The sequence below is a fragment of the Accipiter gentilis genome, chromosome Z (genome assembly GCF_929443795.1).
Source record: "Accipiter gentilis chromosome Z, bAccGen1.1, whole genome shotgun sequence".
Classification (NCBI taxonomy): domain Eukaryota; kingdom Metazoa; phylum Chordata; class Aves; order Accipitriformes; family Accipitridae; genus Astur; species Astur gentilis.
The window spans coordinates 79,599,241-79,613,833 of NC_064919.1; the positions used below are offsets into that span (position 1 = coordinate 79,599,241).

Consider the following 14,593-nt stretch of genomic DNA (forward strand, 5'->3'; position numbering starts at 1 on the left):
GTGTGCAGAGCCGTGTTTGGAGCAGGGCCTGGAGGAGGTGTTGAGTGGAGGCGGCTTCCCCCCAGGCCAGGCCAGGCCAAGCCAGGCCAGGCCAGGCCAGCGTCTCGTTTCCCGCGCTTCTGAGACAAGAGGCACGGGCAAGCTTTTTGCAACAGGTCTTTATTTTTCTGTCGAATAAATAGGTGAATAAATAGCTTTATAAAAACCATTGTGAAAATAAATAGAAGACGGTCTCTAAAGAGAGGAGCCGTCGGCGGAGGCTGAGGGTGCAGGGCGGTTCTCGCGTCGGCCCTTGCCGTCGGTCAGGGGAGGCGGGAGGGCAGAGGCGGGGATGGGGCGGTGTTGCAGAAGTGGTGGTGGCGGCGGGGCGTGGGGCCGTGGGGGTTGGTGGGGTCGCTGGGCTAACTGGGGATGGTGCGGGTGAGGTTGTGGAGGTGTTGGAAGCAGACACGAGCTTCGAGGCGGACGTGGTCCCAGGCGCAGGCGCTGTGGTTGTGGGTGTGGAGGAAGTCGTGGATGTGGTGGAAGTATTTGTTGACGTTGAGCAGCAGGTTGCGGGGCCCTCGGCCTTGGAGGAGCGTGGCGTTGGCTGGCAGGCATTGCTGGAGCTGGTGGATGTGGTGCTGGAGGTTGTTGAGGAGGTGGTGTCGTGCCTGGGCGTCCCAGTGTTGGGGGGTGGTGGGGCTGCTGAGGGTGGCGAAGAGGTGCTGGAGGATGCGGAGGGCGGTGGCGGCGGCTTGCTGTGGGTGGTTGGTGTGGAGGAGGGCGTCGGGGAAGAAGGGCGCCTGCTGGTGGTGGCAGGGCTGTGGGGTGCTGGGAGCCATGGCCTGGAGGAGCTGGAGGCTGTCCCAGGGGAAGGTGGCGTCGCGGGGACGCAGGTGGTGGCAGGCGAGGGCGGTGGCGAGAGCCGGCAGGAGGAGCAGGAGCGCCGGGGCGCCGTGCGGCCGGCGGGGCTGTGGGGTTGCGGGCGCAGCCATGGTGGGGCTGTGGGTGCTGCGTGGGTGGTGCTGGGCAGGAGGCTGGTCAGGCTTGGAGTGGTGGTGGTGGTAGTGGTGCGGGTGGGCGCTGTGCTTGGGGTGCTTGCCGGGTGGCCGGCTTTATGCGGTGCCACGGCTTTGCCTTCCTCGCTTTCCGATTGCAGCGAGTTTCCGGCTGTGGTTTTCGGTTTTGTCTGGTGGCTGCGGTGGTCTCGGGGAAGTGCGTTGGTGGGGTGGCCGCGCGTGGGGAGGGCGGTGGCGGTGCTTTGCTGGTGGTGTGTTGGGGGGGAGGTTGGCTGTAGTGGTTGAGTGGGGGATGCGAAAGCGCTGGGGCAGAGCCCTTGGGGGCAGCTGTGCCGGGGAGGTGTGTTAGGGTTTCCGTGTGTCCTGCGGGGCGAGCTGTGGTGCCTCTTTTCTGCGGCTGAAGTTTCCCTTCCTGGCCAGGCGTCTTTTCCGCCTGTAATGCCCTGGTGCTGGTTGTGGTCTGTTTTCCTTTCACTTGTGGCTCGGCTTTGTGTTCGTCTTAGCTGGTCTTTCTTTTCTTTTCGTGTTGGGAAGGCTTGTGAAGTGATGTCACTTGGCAGAGCCGGGGGAGTCCCCTCGTGGAGCGAGGGCCTAGGGGTGGCGTTGGCGTGCGAGGGGGTGGCTCTGGGTGTAGGCACTTGAGCTGTGGATGTGTTTGTGGCTGGGGCTGCCCCCGCTGGGGTGTTTGAAGGTGGTGAGAATGGGGAAGAAGGGCAGGAGGAAAGGCTTGAGGAAGAAGGAAGGGGAAAAAGGGGAGAGTTTTTCTCCTGCTCTTGCTGCTGCGTCGGGTCGCTGGCTGTGGTGCCGTGCGTGTGCCCCCGCAGCAGGAGTCTTGCTGTGTTTTCCGTGCCTCCTCGCCAGAGGTGGCTGGAGTTCCTCGCAAAGAGGAAAATGTGCCCCGTAAGCGAAGGGTCTTGCGTTAGGGACGGCCTGCGCCCCCAGAGGAGGGGTGTCCGAGAGTCCTCTGGAGGGGGAGCTGAGCCAGCTGTGCTCTGGTTGTAGATCTCTGGTGGGGGCGGTGGGGGGAGGAGGTGGAGGTTGCACTCGCTGAGGTTTTCGGGTCCCTTCCAGCAGCGAGGATCGTGCTCTGCTGGTGCGAGAGAGGCTGCCCCGTGTTTTCTGGAAGCTTTTGGAAGAGGGGAAGTGCGTGCGGGTGGTGGTGGCGGGCTGGGAGCCGTGGTCTTGCCCGGCAATGTTGTGTTGGTGGGTGCTGTGCTGGGGGTGCTGGCACGTGCACGACGATTTGGCGTGCCTAGGTGCCGTCACCGCAGGAGGTGGTGGTGGTGGTGGAGGTCCGTGTGCGGACCTTGTCCGTGTTGCCCTATTCCGGTTGGTGGTGCAAGGTGTCTTCAAGCGGCGCAACGAGAGGGTTTGTCGTGGAGAATGCCTGAAGCGTCGAGAGTGGCCGCGCTCAGCCTCATCAAAGCGATGCTGTGTGCCGTGCGTCGTCTGCTTGGAATCATGGAATGGTTTGGGTGGGGAGGGGCCTTGAAGGGCCATCTGGTCGAAGCCCCCAGCAGCGAGCAGGGCCGTCTTCGACTCGATGAGGTTGCTCAGAGCGCCGTCCAACCGGACCGTGAATGTTTGCAGGGATGGGGCAGCTACCACCTGTCTGGGCAAGCCGTTGCGGTGTTGCAGCGCCCCGATGGTAGGAAATGTCTTCCTTGTATCTAGTCTGCATCTAGCCTCTTTTAGCGTAGAGCCGTTGCGCCTTGTCCTACCGCTACAGGCCCCATGAAAAAGTCTGTGCCCACCTTTCTGCTGAGCCCCCTTTAAGTATTGAAAGGCCGCAGTGAGGTCTCGGCGGAGCCTTCTCTTCTCCAGTTGTCTGGAGAACCCCAAGTCTCTCAGCCTGTCCTCACAGGAGAGGTGTTCCATGCCTGTGATGATGTTGGTGGCCCTCCTCTGGACCCGGCCCAAGAGGTCCGCGTCTTCCCTGGAGTGAGGGCTCCGGAGCTGCTGCTGAGTGGGTCTAAAGCGGGGTGGGAGGGGGAGGACGTTGAGGAGCCAAGGGCCGAAGAGGTGATTGTGGTGCGGACGGCTAGCCCCTGGCAGAGTTTTTCAGAAGAGGTTGAGGAAAGTGCCTCCTTGGGGAGGTGCCAAAGCGAAGAGTGGGCCCGGGATGTGTGCAGAGCCGTGTTTGGAGCAGGGCCTGGAGGAGGTGTTGAGTGGAGGCGGCTTCCCCCCAGGCCAGGCCAGGCCAGGCCAGGCCAAGCCAGGCCAGGCCAGGCCAGCGTCTCGTTTCCCGCGCTTCTGAGACAAGAGGCACGGGCAAGCTTTTTGCAACAGGTCTTTATTTTTCTGTCGAATAAATAGGTGAATAAATAGCTTTATAAAAACCATTGTGAAAATAAATAGAAGACGGTCTCTAAAGAGAGGAGCCGTCGGCGGAGGCTGAGGGTGCAGGGCGGTTCTCGCGTCGGCCCTTGCCGTCGGTCAGGGGAGGCGGGAGGGCAGAGGCGGGGATGGGGCGGTGTTGCAGAAGTGGTGGTGGCGGCGGGGCGTGGGGCCGTGGGGGTGGGTGGGGTCGCTGGGCTAACTGGGGATGGTGCGGGTGAGGTTGTGGAGGTGTTGGAAGCAGACGCGAGCTTCGAGGCGGACGTGGTCCCAGGCGCAGGCGCTGTGGTTGTGGGTGTGGAGGAAGTCGTGGATGTGGCGGAAGTATTTGTTGACGTTGAGCAGCAGGTTGCGGGGCCCTCGGCCTTGGAGGAGCGTGGCGTTGGCTGGCAGGCATTGCTGGAGCTGGTGGATGTGGTGCTGGAGGTTGTTGAGGAGGTGGTGTCGTGCCTGGGCGTCCCAGTGTTGGGGGGTGGTGGGGCTGCTGAGGGTGGCGAAGAGGTGCTGGAGGATGCGGAGGGCGGTGGCGGCGGCTTGCTGTGGGTGGTTGGTGTGGAGGAGGGCGTCGGGGAAGAAGGGCGCCTGCTGGTGGTGGCAGGGCTGTGGGGTGCTGGGAGCCATGGCCTGGAGGAGCTGGAGGCTGTCCCAGGGGAAGGTGGCGTCGCGGGGACGCAGGTGGTGGCAGGCGAGGGCGTTGGCGAGAGCCGGCAGGAGGAGCAGGAGCGCCGGGGCGCCGTGCGGCCGGCGGGGCTGTGGGGTTGCGGGCGCAGCCATGGTGGCTGTGGGTGCTGCGTGGGTGGTGCTGGGCAGGAGGCTGGTCAGGCTTGGAGTGGTGGTGGTGGTAGTGGTGCGGGTGGGCGCTGTGCTTGGGGTGCTTGCCGGGTGGCCGGCTTTATGCGGTGCCACGGCTTTGCCTTCCTCGCTTTCCGATTGCAGCGAGTTTCCGGCTGTGGTTTTCGGTTTTGTCTGGTGGCTGCGGTGGTCTCGGGGAAGTGCGTTGGTGGGGTGGCCGCGCGTGGGGAGGGCGGTGGCGGTGCTTTGCTGGTGGTGTGTTGGGGGGGAGGTTGGCTGTAGTGGTTGAGTGGGGGATGCGAAAGCGCTGGGGCAGAGCCCTTGGGGGCAGCTGTGCCGGGGAGGTGTGTTAGGGTTTCCGTGTGTCCTGCGGGGCGAGCTGTGGTGCCTCTTTTCTGCGGCTGAAGTTTCCCTTCCTGGCCAGGTGTCTTTTCCGCCTGTAATGCCCTGGTGCTGGTTGTGGTCTGTTTTCCTTTCACTTGTGGCTCGGCTTTGTGTTCGTCTTAGCTGGTCTTTCTTTTCTTTTCGTGTTGGGAAGGCTTGTGAAGTGATGTCACTTGGCAGAGCCGGGGGAGTCCCCTCGTGGAGCGAGGGCCTAGGGGTGGCGTTGGCGTGCGAGGGGGTGGCTCTGGGTGTAGGCACTTGAGCTTTGGATGTGTTTGTGGCTGGGGCTGCCCCCGCTGGTGTGTTTGAAGGTGGTGAGAATGGGGAAGAAGGGCAGGAGGAAAGGCTTGAGGAAGAAGGAAGGGGAAAAAGGGGAGAGTTTTTCTCCTGCTCTTGCTGCTGCGTCGGGTCGCTGGCTGTGGTGCCGTGCGTGTGCCCCCGCAGCAGGAGTCTTGCTGTGTTTTCCGTGCCTCCTCGCCAGAGGAGGCTGGAGTTCCTCGCAAAGAGGAAAATGTGCCCCGTAAGCGAAGGGTCTTGCGTTAGGGACGGCCTGCGCCCCCAGAGGAGGGGTGTCCGAGAGTCCTCTGGAGGGGGAGCTGAGCCAGCTGTGCTCTGGTTGTAGATCTCTGGTGGGGGCGGTGGGGGGAGGAGGTGGAGGTTGCACTCGCTGAGGTTTTCGGGTCCCTTCCAGCAGCGAGGATCGTGCTCTGCTGGTGCGAGAGAGGCTGCCCCGTGTTTTCTGGAAGCTTTTGGAAGAGGGGAAGTGCGTGCGGGTGGTGGTGGCGGGCTGGGAGCCGTGGTCTTGCCCGGCAACGTTGTGTTGGTGGGTGCTGTGCTGGGGGTGCTGGCACGTGCACGACGATTTGGCGTGCCTAGGTGCCGTCACCGCAGGAGGTGGTGGTGGTGGTGGAGGTCCGTGTGCGGACCTTGTCCGTGTTGCCCTATTCCGGTTGGTGGTGCAAGGTGTCTTCAAGCGGCGCAACGAGAGGGTTTGTCGTGGAGAATGCCTGAAGCGTCGAGAGTGGCCGCGCTCAGCCTCATCAAAGCGATGCTGTGTGCCGTGCGTCGTCTGCTTGGAATCATGGAATGGTTTGGGTGGGGAGGGGCCTTGAAGGGCCATCTGGTCGAAGCCCCCAGCAGCGAGCAGGGCCGTCTTCGACTCGATGAGGTTGCTCAGAGCGCCGTCCAACCGGACCGTGAATGTTTGCAGGGATGGGGCAGCTACCACCTGTCTGGGCAAGCCGTTGCGGTGTTGCAGCGCCCCGATGGTAGGAAATGTCTTCCTTGTATCTAGTCTGCATCTAGCCTCTTTTAGCGTAGAGCCGTTGCGCCTTGTCCTACCGCTACAGGCCCCATGAAAAAGTCTGTGCCCACCTTTCTGCTGAGCCCCCTTTAAGTATTGAAAGGCCGCAGTGAGGTCTCGGCGGAGCCTTCTCTTCTCCAGTTGTCTGGAGAACCCCAAGTCTCTCAGCCTGTCCTCACAGGAGAGGTGTTCCATGCCTGTGATGATGTTGGTGGCCCTCCTCTGGACCCGGCCCAAGAGGTCCGCGTCTTCCCTGGAGTGAGGGCTCCGGAGCTGCTGCTGAGTGGGTCTAAAGCGGGGTGGGAGGGGGAGGACGTTGAGGAGCCAAGGGCCGAAGAGGTGATTGTGGTGCGGACGGCTAGCCCCTGGCAGAGTTTTTCAGAAGAGGTTGAGGAAAGTGCCTCCTTGGGGAGGTGCCAAAGCGAAGAGTGGGCCCGGGATGTGTGCAGAGCCGTGTTTGGAGCAGGGCCTGGAGGAGGTGTTGAGTGGAGGCGGCTTCCCCCCAGGCCAGGCCAGGCCAAGCCAGGCCAGGCCAGGCCAGCGTCTCGTTTCCCGCGCTTCTGAGACAAGAGGCACGGGCAAGCTTTTTGCAACAGGTCTTTATTTTTCTGTCGAATAAATAGGTGAATAAATAGCTTTATAAAAACCATTGTGAAAATAAATAGAAGACGGTCTCTAAAGAGAGGAGCCGTCGGCGGAGGCTGAGGGTGCAGGGCGGTTCTCGCGTCGGCCCTTGCCGTCGGTCAGGGGAGGCGGGAGGGCAGAGGCGGGGATGGGGCGGTGTTGCAGAAGTGGTGGTGGCGGCGGGGCGTGGGGCCGTGGGGGTTGGTGGGGTCGCTGGGCTAACTGGGGATGGTGCGGGTGAGGTTGTGGAGGTGTTGGAAGCAGACACGAGCTTCGAGGCGGACGTGGTCCCAGGCGCAGGCGCTGTGGTTGTGGGTGTGGAGGAAGTCGTGGATGTGGCGGAAGTATTTGTTGACGTTGAGCAGCAGGTTGCGGGGCCCTCGGCCTTGGAGGAGCGTGGCGTTGGCTGGCAGGCATTGCTGGAGCTGGTGGATGTGGTGCTGGAGGTTGTTGAGGAGGTGGTGTCGTGCCTGGGCGTCCCAGTGTTGGGGGGTGGTGGGGCTGCTGAGGGTGGCGAAGAGGTGCTGGAGGATGCGGAGGGCGGTGGCGGCGGCTTGCTGTGGGTGGTTGGTGTGGAGGAGGGCGTCGGGGAAGAAGGGCGCCTGCTGGTGGTGGCAGGGCTGTGGGGTGCTGGGAGCCATGGCCTGGAGGAGCTGGAGGCTGTCCCAGGGGAAGGTGGCGTCGCGGGGACGCAGGTGGTGGCAGGCGAGGGCGGGTGGCGAGAGCCGGCAGGAGGAGCAGGAGCGCCGGGGCGCCGTGCGGCCGGCGGGGCTGTGGGGTTGCGGGCGCAGCCATGGTGGGGCTGTGGGTGCTGCGTGGGTGGTGCTGGGCAGGAGGCTGGTCAGGCTTGGAGTGGTGGTGGTGGTAGTGGTGCGGGTGGGCGCTGTGCTTGGGGTGCTTGCCGGGTGGCCGGCTTTATGCGGTGCCACGGCTTTGCCTTCCTCGCTTTCCGATTGCAGCGAGTTTCCGGCTGTGGTTTTCGGTTTTGTCTGGTGGCTGCGGTGGTCTCGGGGAAGTGCGTTGGTGGGGTGGCCGCGCGTGGGGAGGGCGGTGGCGGTGCTTTGCTGGTGGTGTGTTGGGGGGGAGGTTGGCTGCAGTGGTTGAGTGGGGGATGCGAAAGCGCTGGGGCAGAGCCCTTGGGGGCAGCTGTGCCGGGGAGGTGTGTTAGGGTTTCCGTGTGTCCTGCGGGGCGAGCTGTGGTGCCTCTTTTCTGCGGCTGAAGTTTCCCTTCCTGGCCAGGCGTCTTTTCCGCCTGTAATGCCCTGGTGCTGGTTGTGGTCTGTTTTCCTTTCACTTGTGGCTCGGCTTTGTGTTCGTCTTAGCTGGTCTTTCTTTTCTTTTCGTGTTGGGAAGGCTTGTGAAGTGATGTCACTTGGCAGAGCCGGGGGAGTCCCCTCGTGGAGCGAGGGCCTAGGGGTGGCGTTGGCATGCGAGGGGGTGGCTCTGGGTGTAGGCACTTGAGCTTTGGATGTGTTTGTGGCTGGGGCTGCCCCCGCTGGTGTGTTTGAAGGTGGTGAGAATGGGGAAGAAGGGCAGGAGGAAAGGCTTGAGGAAGAAGGAAGGGGAAAAAGGGGAGAGTTTTTCTCCTGCTCTTGCTGCTGCGTCGGGTCGCTGGCTGTGGTGCCGTGCGTGTGCCCCCGCAGCAGGAGTCTTGCTGTGTTTTCCGTGCCTCCTCGCCAGAGGTGGCTGGAGTTCCTCGCAAAGAGGAAAATGTGCCCCGTAAGCGAAGGGTCTTGCGTTAGGGACGGCCTGCGCCCCGAGAGGAGGGGTGTCCGAGAGTCCTCTGGAGGGGGAGCTGAGCCAGCTGTGCTCTGGTTGTAGATCTCTGGTGGGGGCGGTGGGGGGAGGAGGTGGAGGTTGCACTCGCTGAGGTTTTCGGGTCCCTTCCAGCAGCGAGGATCGTGCTCTGCTGGTGCGAGAGAGGCTGCCCCGTGTTTTCTGGAAGCTTTTGGAAGAGGGGAAGTGCGTGCGGGTGGTGGTGGCGGGCTGGGAGCCGTGGTCTTGCCCGGCAATGTTGTGTTGGTGGGTGCTGTGCTGGGGGTGCTGGCACGTGCACGACGATTTGGCGTGCCTAGGTGCCGTCACCGCAGGAGGTGGTGGTGGTGGTGGAGGTCCGTGTGCGGACCTTGTCCGTGTTGCCCTATTCCGGTTGGTGGTGCAAGGTGTCTTCAAGCGGCGCAACGAGAGGGTTTGTCGTGGAGAATGCCTGAAGCGTCGAGAGTGGCCGCGCTCAGCCTCATCAAAGCGATGCTGTGTGCCGTGCGTCGTCTGCTTGGAATCATGGAATGGTTTGGGTGGGGAGGGGCCTTGAAGGGCCATCTGGTCGAAGCCCCCAGCAGCGAGCAGGGCCGTCTTCGACTCGATGAGGTTGCTCAGAGCGCCGTCCAACCGGACCGTGAATGTTTGCAGGGATGGGGCAGCTACCACCTGTCTGGGCAAGCCGTTGCGGTGTTGCAGCGCCCCGATGGTAGGAAATGTCTTCCTTGTATCTAGTCTGCATCTAGCCTCTTTTAGCGTAGAGCCGTTGCGCCTTGTCCTACCGCTACAGGCCCCATGAAAAAGTCTGTGCCCACCTTTCTGCTGAGCCCCCTTTAAGTATTGAAAGGCCGCAGTGAGGTCTCGGCAGAGCCTTCTCTTCTCCAGTTGTCTGGAGAACCCCAAGTCTCTCAGCCTGTCCTCACAGGAGAGGTGTTCCATGCCTGTGATGATGTTGGTGGCCCTCCTCTGGACCCGGCCCAAGAGGTCCGCGTCTTCCCTGGAGTGAGGGCTCCGGAGCTGCTGCTGAGTGGGTCTAAAGCGGGGTGGGAGGGGGAGGACGTTGAGGAGCCAAGGGCCGAAGAGGTGATTGTGGTGCGGACGGCTAGCCCCTGGCAGAGTTTTTCAGAAGAGGTTGAGGAAAGTGCCTCCTTGGGGAGGTGCCAAAGCGAAGAGTGGGCCCGGGATGTGTGCAGAGCCGTGTTTGGAGCAGGGCCTGGAGGAGGTGTTGAGTGGAGGCGGCTTCCCCCCAGGCCAGGCCAGGCCAGGCCAGGCCAAGCCAGGCCAGGCCAGGCCAGCGTCTCGTTTCCCGCGCTTCTGAGACAAGAGGCACGGGCAAGCTTTTTGCAACAGGTCTTTATTTTTCTGTCGAATAAATAGGTGAATAAATAGCTTTATAAAAACCATTGTGAAAATAAATAGAAGACGGTCTCTAAAGAGAGGAGCCGTCGGCGGAGGCTGAGGGTGCAGGGCGGTTCTCGCGTCGGCCCTTGCCGTCGGTCAGGGGAGGCGGGAGGGCAGAGGCGGGGATGGGGCGGTGTTGCAGAAGTGGTGGTGGCGGCGGGGCGTGGGGCCGTGGGGGTTGGTGGGGTCGCTGGGCTAACTGGGGATGGTGCGGGTGAGGTTGTGGAGGTGTTGGAAGCAGACACGAGCTTCGAGGCGGACGTGGTCCCAGGCGCAGGCGCTGTGGTTGTGGGTGTGGAGGAAGTCGTGGATGTGGCGGAAGTATTTGTTGACGTTGAGCAGCAGGTTGCGGGGCCCTCGGCCTTGGAGGAGCGTGGCGTTGGCTGGCAGGCATTGCTGGAGCTGGTGGATGTGGTGCTGGAGGTTGTTGAGGAGGTGGTGTCGTGCCTGGGCGTCCCAGTGTTGGGGGGTGGTGGGGCTGCTGAGGGTGGCGAAGAGGTGCTGGAGGATGCGGAGGGCGGGTGGCGGCGGCTTGCTGTGGGTGGTTGGTGTGGAGGAGGGCGTCGGGGAAGAAGGGCGCCTGCTGGTGGTGGCAGGGCTGTGGGGTGCTGGGAGCCATGGCCTGGAGGAGCTGGAGGCTGTCCCAGGGGAAGGTGGCGTCGCGGGGACGCAGGTGGTGGCAGGCGAGGGCGGTGGCGAGAGCCGGCAGGAGGAGCAGGAGCGCCGGGGCGCCGTGCGGCCGGCGGGGCTGTGGGGTTGCGGGCGCAGCCATGGTGGGGCTGTGGGTGCTGCGTGGGTGGTGCTGGGCAGGAGGCTGGTCAGGCTTGGAGTGGTGGTGGTGGTAGTGGTGCGGGTGGGCGCTGTGCTTGGGGTGCTTGCCGGGTGGCCGGCTTTATGCGGTGCCACGGCTTTGCCTTCCTCGCTTTCCGATTGCAGCGAGTTTCCGGCTGTGGTTTTCGGTTTTGTCTGGTGGCTGCGGTGGTCTCGGGGAAGTGCGTTGGTGGGGTGGCCGCGCGTGGGGAGGGCGGTGGCGGTGCTTTGCTGGTGGTGTGTTGGGGGGGAGGTTGGCTGTAGTGGTTGAGTGGGGGATGCGAAAGCGCTGGGGCAGAGCCCTTGGGGGCAGCTGTGCCGGGGAGGTGTGTTAGGGTTTCCGTGTGTCCTGCGGGGCGAGCTGTGGTGCCTCTTTTCTGCGGCTGAAGTTTCCCTTCCTGGCCAGGCGTCTTTTCCGCCTGTAATGCCCTGGTGCTGGTTGTGGTCTGTTTTCCTTTCACTTGTGGCTCGGCTTTGTGTTCGTCTTAGCTGGTCTTTCTTTTCTTTTCGTGTTGGGAAGGCTTGTGAAGTGATGTCACTTGGCAGAGCCGGGGGAGTCCCCTCGTGGAGCGAGGGCCTAGGGGTGGCGTTGGCGTGCGAGGGGGTGGCTCTGGGTGTAGGCACTTGAGCTTTGGATGTGTTTGTGGCTGGGGCTGCCCCCGCTGGTGTGTTTGAAGGTGGTGAGAATGGGGAAGAAGGGCAGGAGGAAAGGCTTGAGGAAGAAGGAAGGGGAAAAAGGGGAGAGTTTTTCTCCTGCTCTTGCTGCTGCGTCGGGTCGCTGGCTGTGGTGCCGTGCGTGTGCCCCCGCAGCAGGAGTCTTGCTGTGTTTTCCGTGCCTCCTCGCCAGAGGTGGCTGGAGTTCCTCGCAAAGAGGAAAATGTGCCCCGTAAGCGAAGGGTCTTGCGTTAGGGACGGCCTGCGCCCCCAGAGGAGGGGTGTCCGAGAGTCCTCTGGAGGGGGAGCTGAGCCAGCTGTGCTCTGGTTGTAGATCTCTGGTGGGGGCGGTGGGGGGAGGAGGTGGAGGTTGCACTCGCTGAGGTTTTCGGGTCCCTTCCAGCAGCGAGGATCGTGCTCTGCTGGTGCGAGAGAGGCTGCCCCGTGTTTTCTGGAAGCTTTTGGAAGAGGGGAAGTGCGTGCGGGTGGTGGTGGCGGGCTGGGAGCCGTGGTCTTGCCCGGCAACGTTGTGTTGGTGGGTGCTGTGCTGGGGGTGCTGGCACGTGCACGACGATTTGGCGTGCCTAGGTGCCGTCACCGCAGGAGGTGGTGGTGGTGGTGGAGGTCCGTGTGCGGACCTTGTCCGTGTTGCCCTATTCCGGTTGGTGGTGCAAGGTGTCTTCAAGCGGCGCAACGAGAGGGTTTGTCGTGGAGAATGCCTGAAGCGTCGAGAGTGGCCGCGCTCAGCCTCATCAAAGCGATGCTGTGTGCCGTGCGTCGTCTGCTTGGAATCATGGAATGGTTTGGGTGGGGAGGGGCCTTGAAGGGCCATCTGGTCGAAGCCCCCAGCAGCGAGCAGGGCCGTCTTCGACTCGATGAGGTTGCTCAGAGCGACGTCCAACCGGACCGTGAATGTTTGCAGGGATGGGGCAGCTACCACCTGTCTGGGCAAGCCGTTGAGGTGTTGCAGCGCCCCGATGGTAGGAAATGTCTTCCTTGTATCTAGTCTGCATCTAGCCTCTTTTAGCGTAGAGCCGTTGCGCCTTGTCCTACCGCTACAGGCCCCATGAAAAAGTCTGTGCCCACCTTTCTGCTGAGCCCCCTTTAAGTATTGAAAGGCCGCAGTGAGGTCTCGGCGGAGCCTTCTCTTCTCCAGTTGTCTGGAGAACCCCAAGTCTCTCAGCCTGTCCTCACAGGAGAGGTGTTCCATGCCTGTGATGATGTTGGTGGCCCTCCTCTGGACCCGGCCCAAGAGGTCCGCGTCTTCCCTGGAGTGAGGGCTCCGGAGCTGCTGCTGAGTGGGTCTAAAGCGGGGTGGGAGGGGGAGGACGTTGAGGAGCCAAGGGCCGAAGAGGTGATTGTGGTGCGGACGGCTAGCCCCTGGCAGAGTTTTTCAGAAGAGGTTGAGGAAAGTGCCTCCTTGGGGAGGTGCCAAAGCGAAGAGTGGGCCCGGGATGTGTGCAGAGCCGTGTTTGGAGCAGGGCCTGGAGGAGGTGTTGAGTGGAGGCGGCTTCCCCCTAGGCCAGGCCAGGCCAGGCCAAGCCAGGCCAGGCCAGGCCAGGCCAGCGTCTCGTTTCCCGCGCTTCTGAGACAAGAGGCACGGGCAAGCTTTTTGCAACAGGTCTTTATTTTTCTGTCGAATAAATAGGTGAATAAATAGCTTTATAAAAACCATTGTGAAAATAAATAGAAGACGGTCTCTAAAGAGAGGAGCCGTCGGCGGAGGCTGAGGGTGCAGGGCGGTTCTCGCGTCGGCCCTTGCCGTCGGTCAGGGGAGGCGGGAGGGCAGAGGCGGGGATGGGGCGGTGTTGCAGAAGTGGTGGTGGCGGCGGGGCGTGGGGCCGTGGGGGTTGGTGGGGTCGCTGGGCTAACTGGGGATGGTGCGGGTGAGGTTGTGGAGGTGTTGGAAGCAGACGCGAGCTTCGAGGCGGACGTGGTCCCAGGCGCAGGCGCTGTGGTTGTGGGTGTGGAGGAAGTCGTGGATGTGGCGGAAGTATTTGTTGACGTTGAGCAGCTGGTTGCGGGGCCCTCGGCCTTGGAGGAGCGTGGCGTTGGCTGGCAGGCATTGCTGGAGCTGGTGGATGTGGTGCTGGAGGTTGTTGAGGAGGTGGTGTCGTGCCTGGGCGTCCCAGTGTTGGGGGGTGGTGGGGCTGCTGAGGGTGGCGAAGAGGTGCTGGAGGATGCGGAGGGCGGTGGCGGCGGCTTGCTGTGGGTGGTTGGTGTGGAGGAGGGCGTCGGGGAAGAAGGGCGCCTGCTGGTGGTGGCAGGGCTGTGGGGTGCTGGGAGCCATGGCCTGGAGGAGCTGGAGGCTGTCCCAGGGGAAGGTGGCGTCGCGGGGACGCAGGTGGTGGCAGGCGAGGGCGGTGGCGAGAGCCGGCAGGAGGAGCAGGAGCGCCGGGGCGCCGTGCGGCCGGCGGGGCTGTGGGGTTGCGGGCGCAGCCATGGTGGGGCTGTGGGTGCTGCGTGGGTGGTGCTGGGCAGGAGGCTGGTCAGGCTTGGAGTGGTGGTGGTGGTAGTGGTGCGGGTGGGCGCTGTGCTTGGGGTGCTTGCCGGGTGGCCGGCTTTATGCCGTGCCACGGCTTTGCCTTCCTCGCTTTCCGATTGCAGCGAGTTTCCGGCTGTGGTTTTCGGTTTTGTCTGGTGGCTGCGGTGGTCTCGGGGAAGTGCGTTGGTGGGGTGGCCGCGCGTGGGGAGGGCGGTGGCGGTGCTTTGCTGGTGGTGTGTTGGGGGGGAGGTTGGCTGTAGTGGTTGAGTGGGGGATGCGAAAGCGCTGGGGCAGAGCCCTTGGGGGCAGCTGTGCCGGGGAGGTGTGTTAGGGTTTCCGTGTGTCCTGCGGGGCGAGCTGTGGTGCCTCTTTTCTGCGGCTGAAGTTTCCCTTCCTGGCCAGGCGTCTTTTCCGCCTGTAATGCCCTGGTGCTGGTTGTGGTCTGTTTTCCTTTCACTTGTGGCTCGGCTTTGTGTTCGTCTTAGCTGGTCTTTCTTTTCTTTTCGTGTTGGGAAGGCTTGTGAAGTGATGTCACTTGGCAGAGCCGGGGGAGTCCCCTCGTGGAGCGAGGGCCTAGGGGTGGCGTTGGCGTGCGAGGGGGTGGCTCTGGGTGTAGGCACTTGAGCTTTGGATGTGTTTGTGGCTGGGGCTGCCCCCGCTGGTGTGTTTGAAGGTGGTGAGAATGGGGAAGAAGGGCAGGAGGAAAGGCTTGAGGAAGAAGGAAGGGGAAAAAGGGGAGAGTTTTTCTCCTGCTCTTGCTGCTGCGTCGGGTCGCTGGCTGTGGTGCCGTGCGTGTGCCCCCGCAGCAGGAGTCTTGCTGTGTTTTCCGTGCCTCCTCGCCAGAGGTGGCTGGAGTTCCTCGCAAAGAGGAAAATGTGCCCCGTAAGCGAAGGGTCTTGCGTTAGGGACGGCCTGCGCCCCGAGAGGAGGGGTGTCCGAGAGTCCTCTGGAGGGGGAGCTGAGCCAGCTGTGCTCTGGTTGTAGATCTCTGGTGGGGGCGGTGGGGGGAGGAGGTGGAGGTTGCACTCGCTGAGGTTTTCGGGT

At 63.1% G+C, this 14,593-nt stretch overlaps 4 protein-coding genes and 1 pseudogene across 19 annotated transcripts in view; 1 reads left to right on the forward strand and 4 right to left on the reverse strand.

Annotated features, from left to right (window-relative positions):
• The window catches only part of UBAP2 (ubiquitin associated protein 2), a 186,807-nt gene that overhangs the window by 102,657 nt on the left and 69,557 nt on the right, over positions 1 to 14,593 (forward strand). The window lies entirely within an intron of this gene.
• Positions 402 to 977, reverse strand: LOC126035939 (interferon-like). Its single transcript, XM_049795088.1, has one exon. It carries the CDS (start codon positions 975 to 977, stop codon positions 402 to 404), a length of 576 nt encoding a protein of 191 aa, XP_049651045.1.
• On the reverse strand, positions 3,537 to 4,112 carry LOC126035932 (interferon-like). The gene has a single exon (XM_049795080.1). It carries the CDS (start codon positions 4,110 to 4,112, stop codon positions 3,537 to 3,539), a length of 576 nt encoding a protein of 191 aa, XP_049651037.1.
• LOC126035950 (interferon-like) lies at positions 6,660 to 7,236 on the reverse strand (annotated as a pseudogene).
• LOC126035935 (interferon-like) lies at positions 12,932 to 13,507 on the reverse strand. The gene has a single exon (XM_049795084.1). It carries the CDS (start codon positions 13,505 to 13,507, stop codon positions 12,932 to 12,934), a length of 576 nt encoding a protein of 191 aa, XP_049651041.1.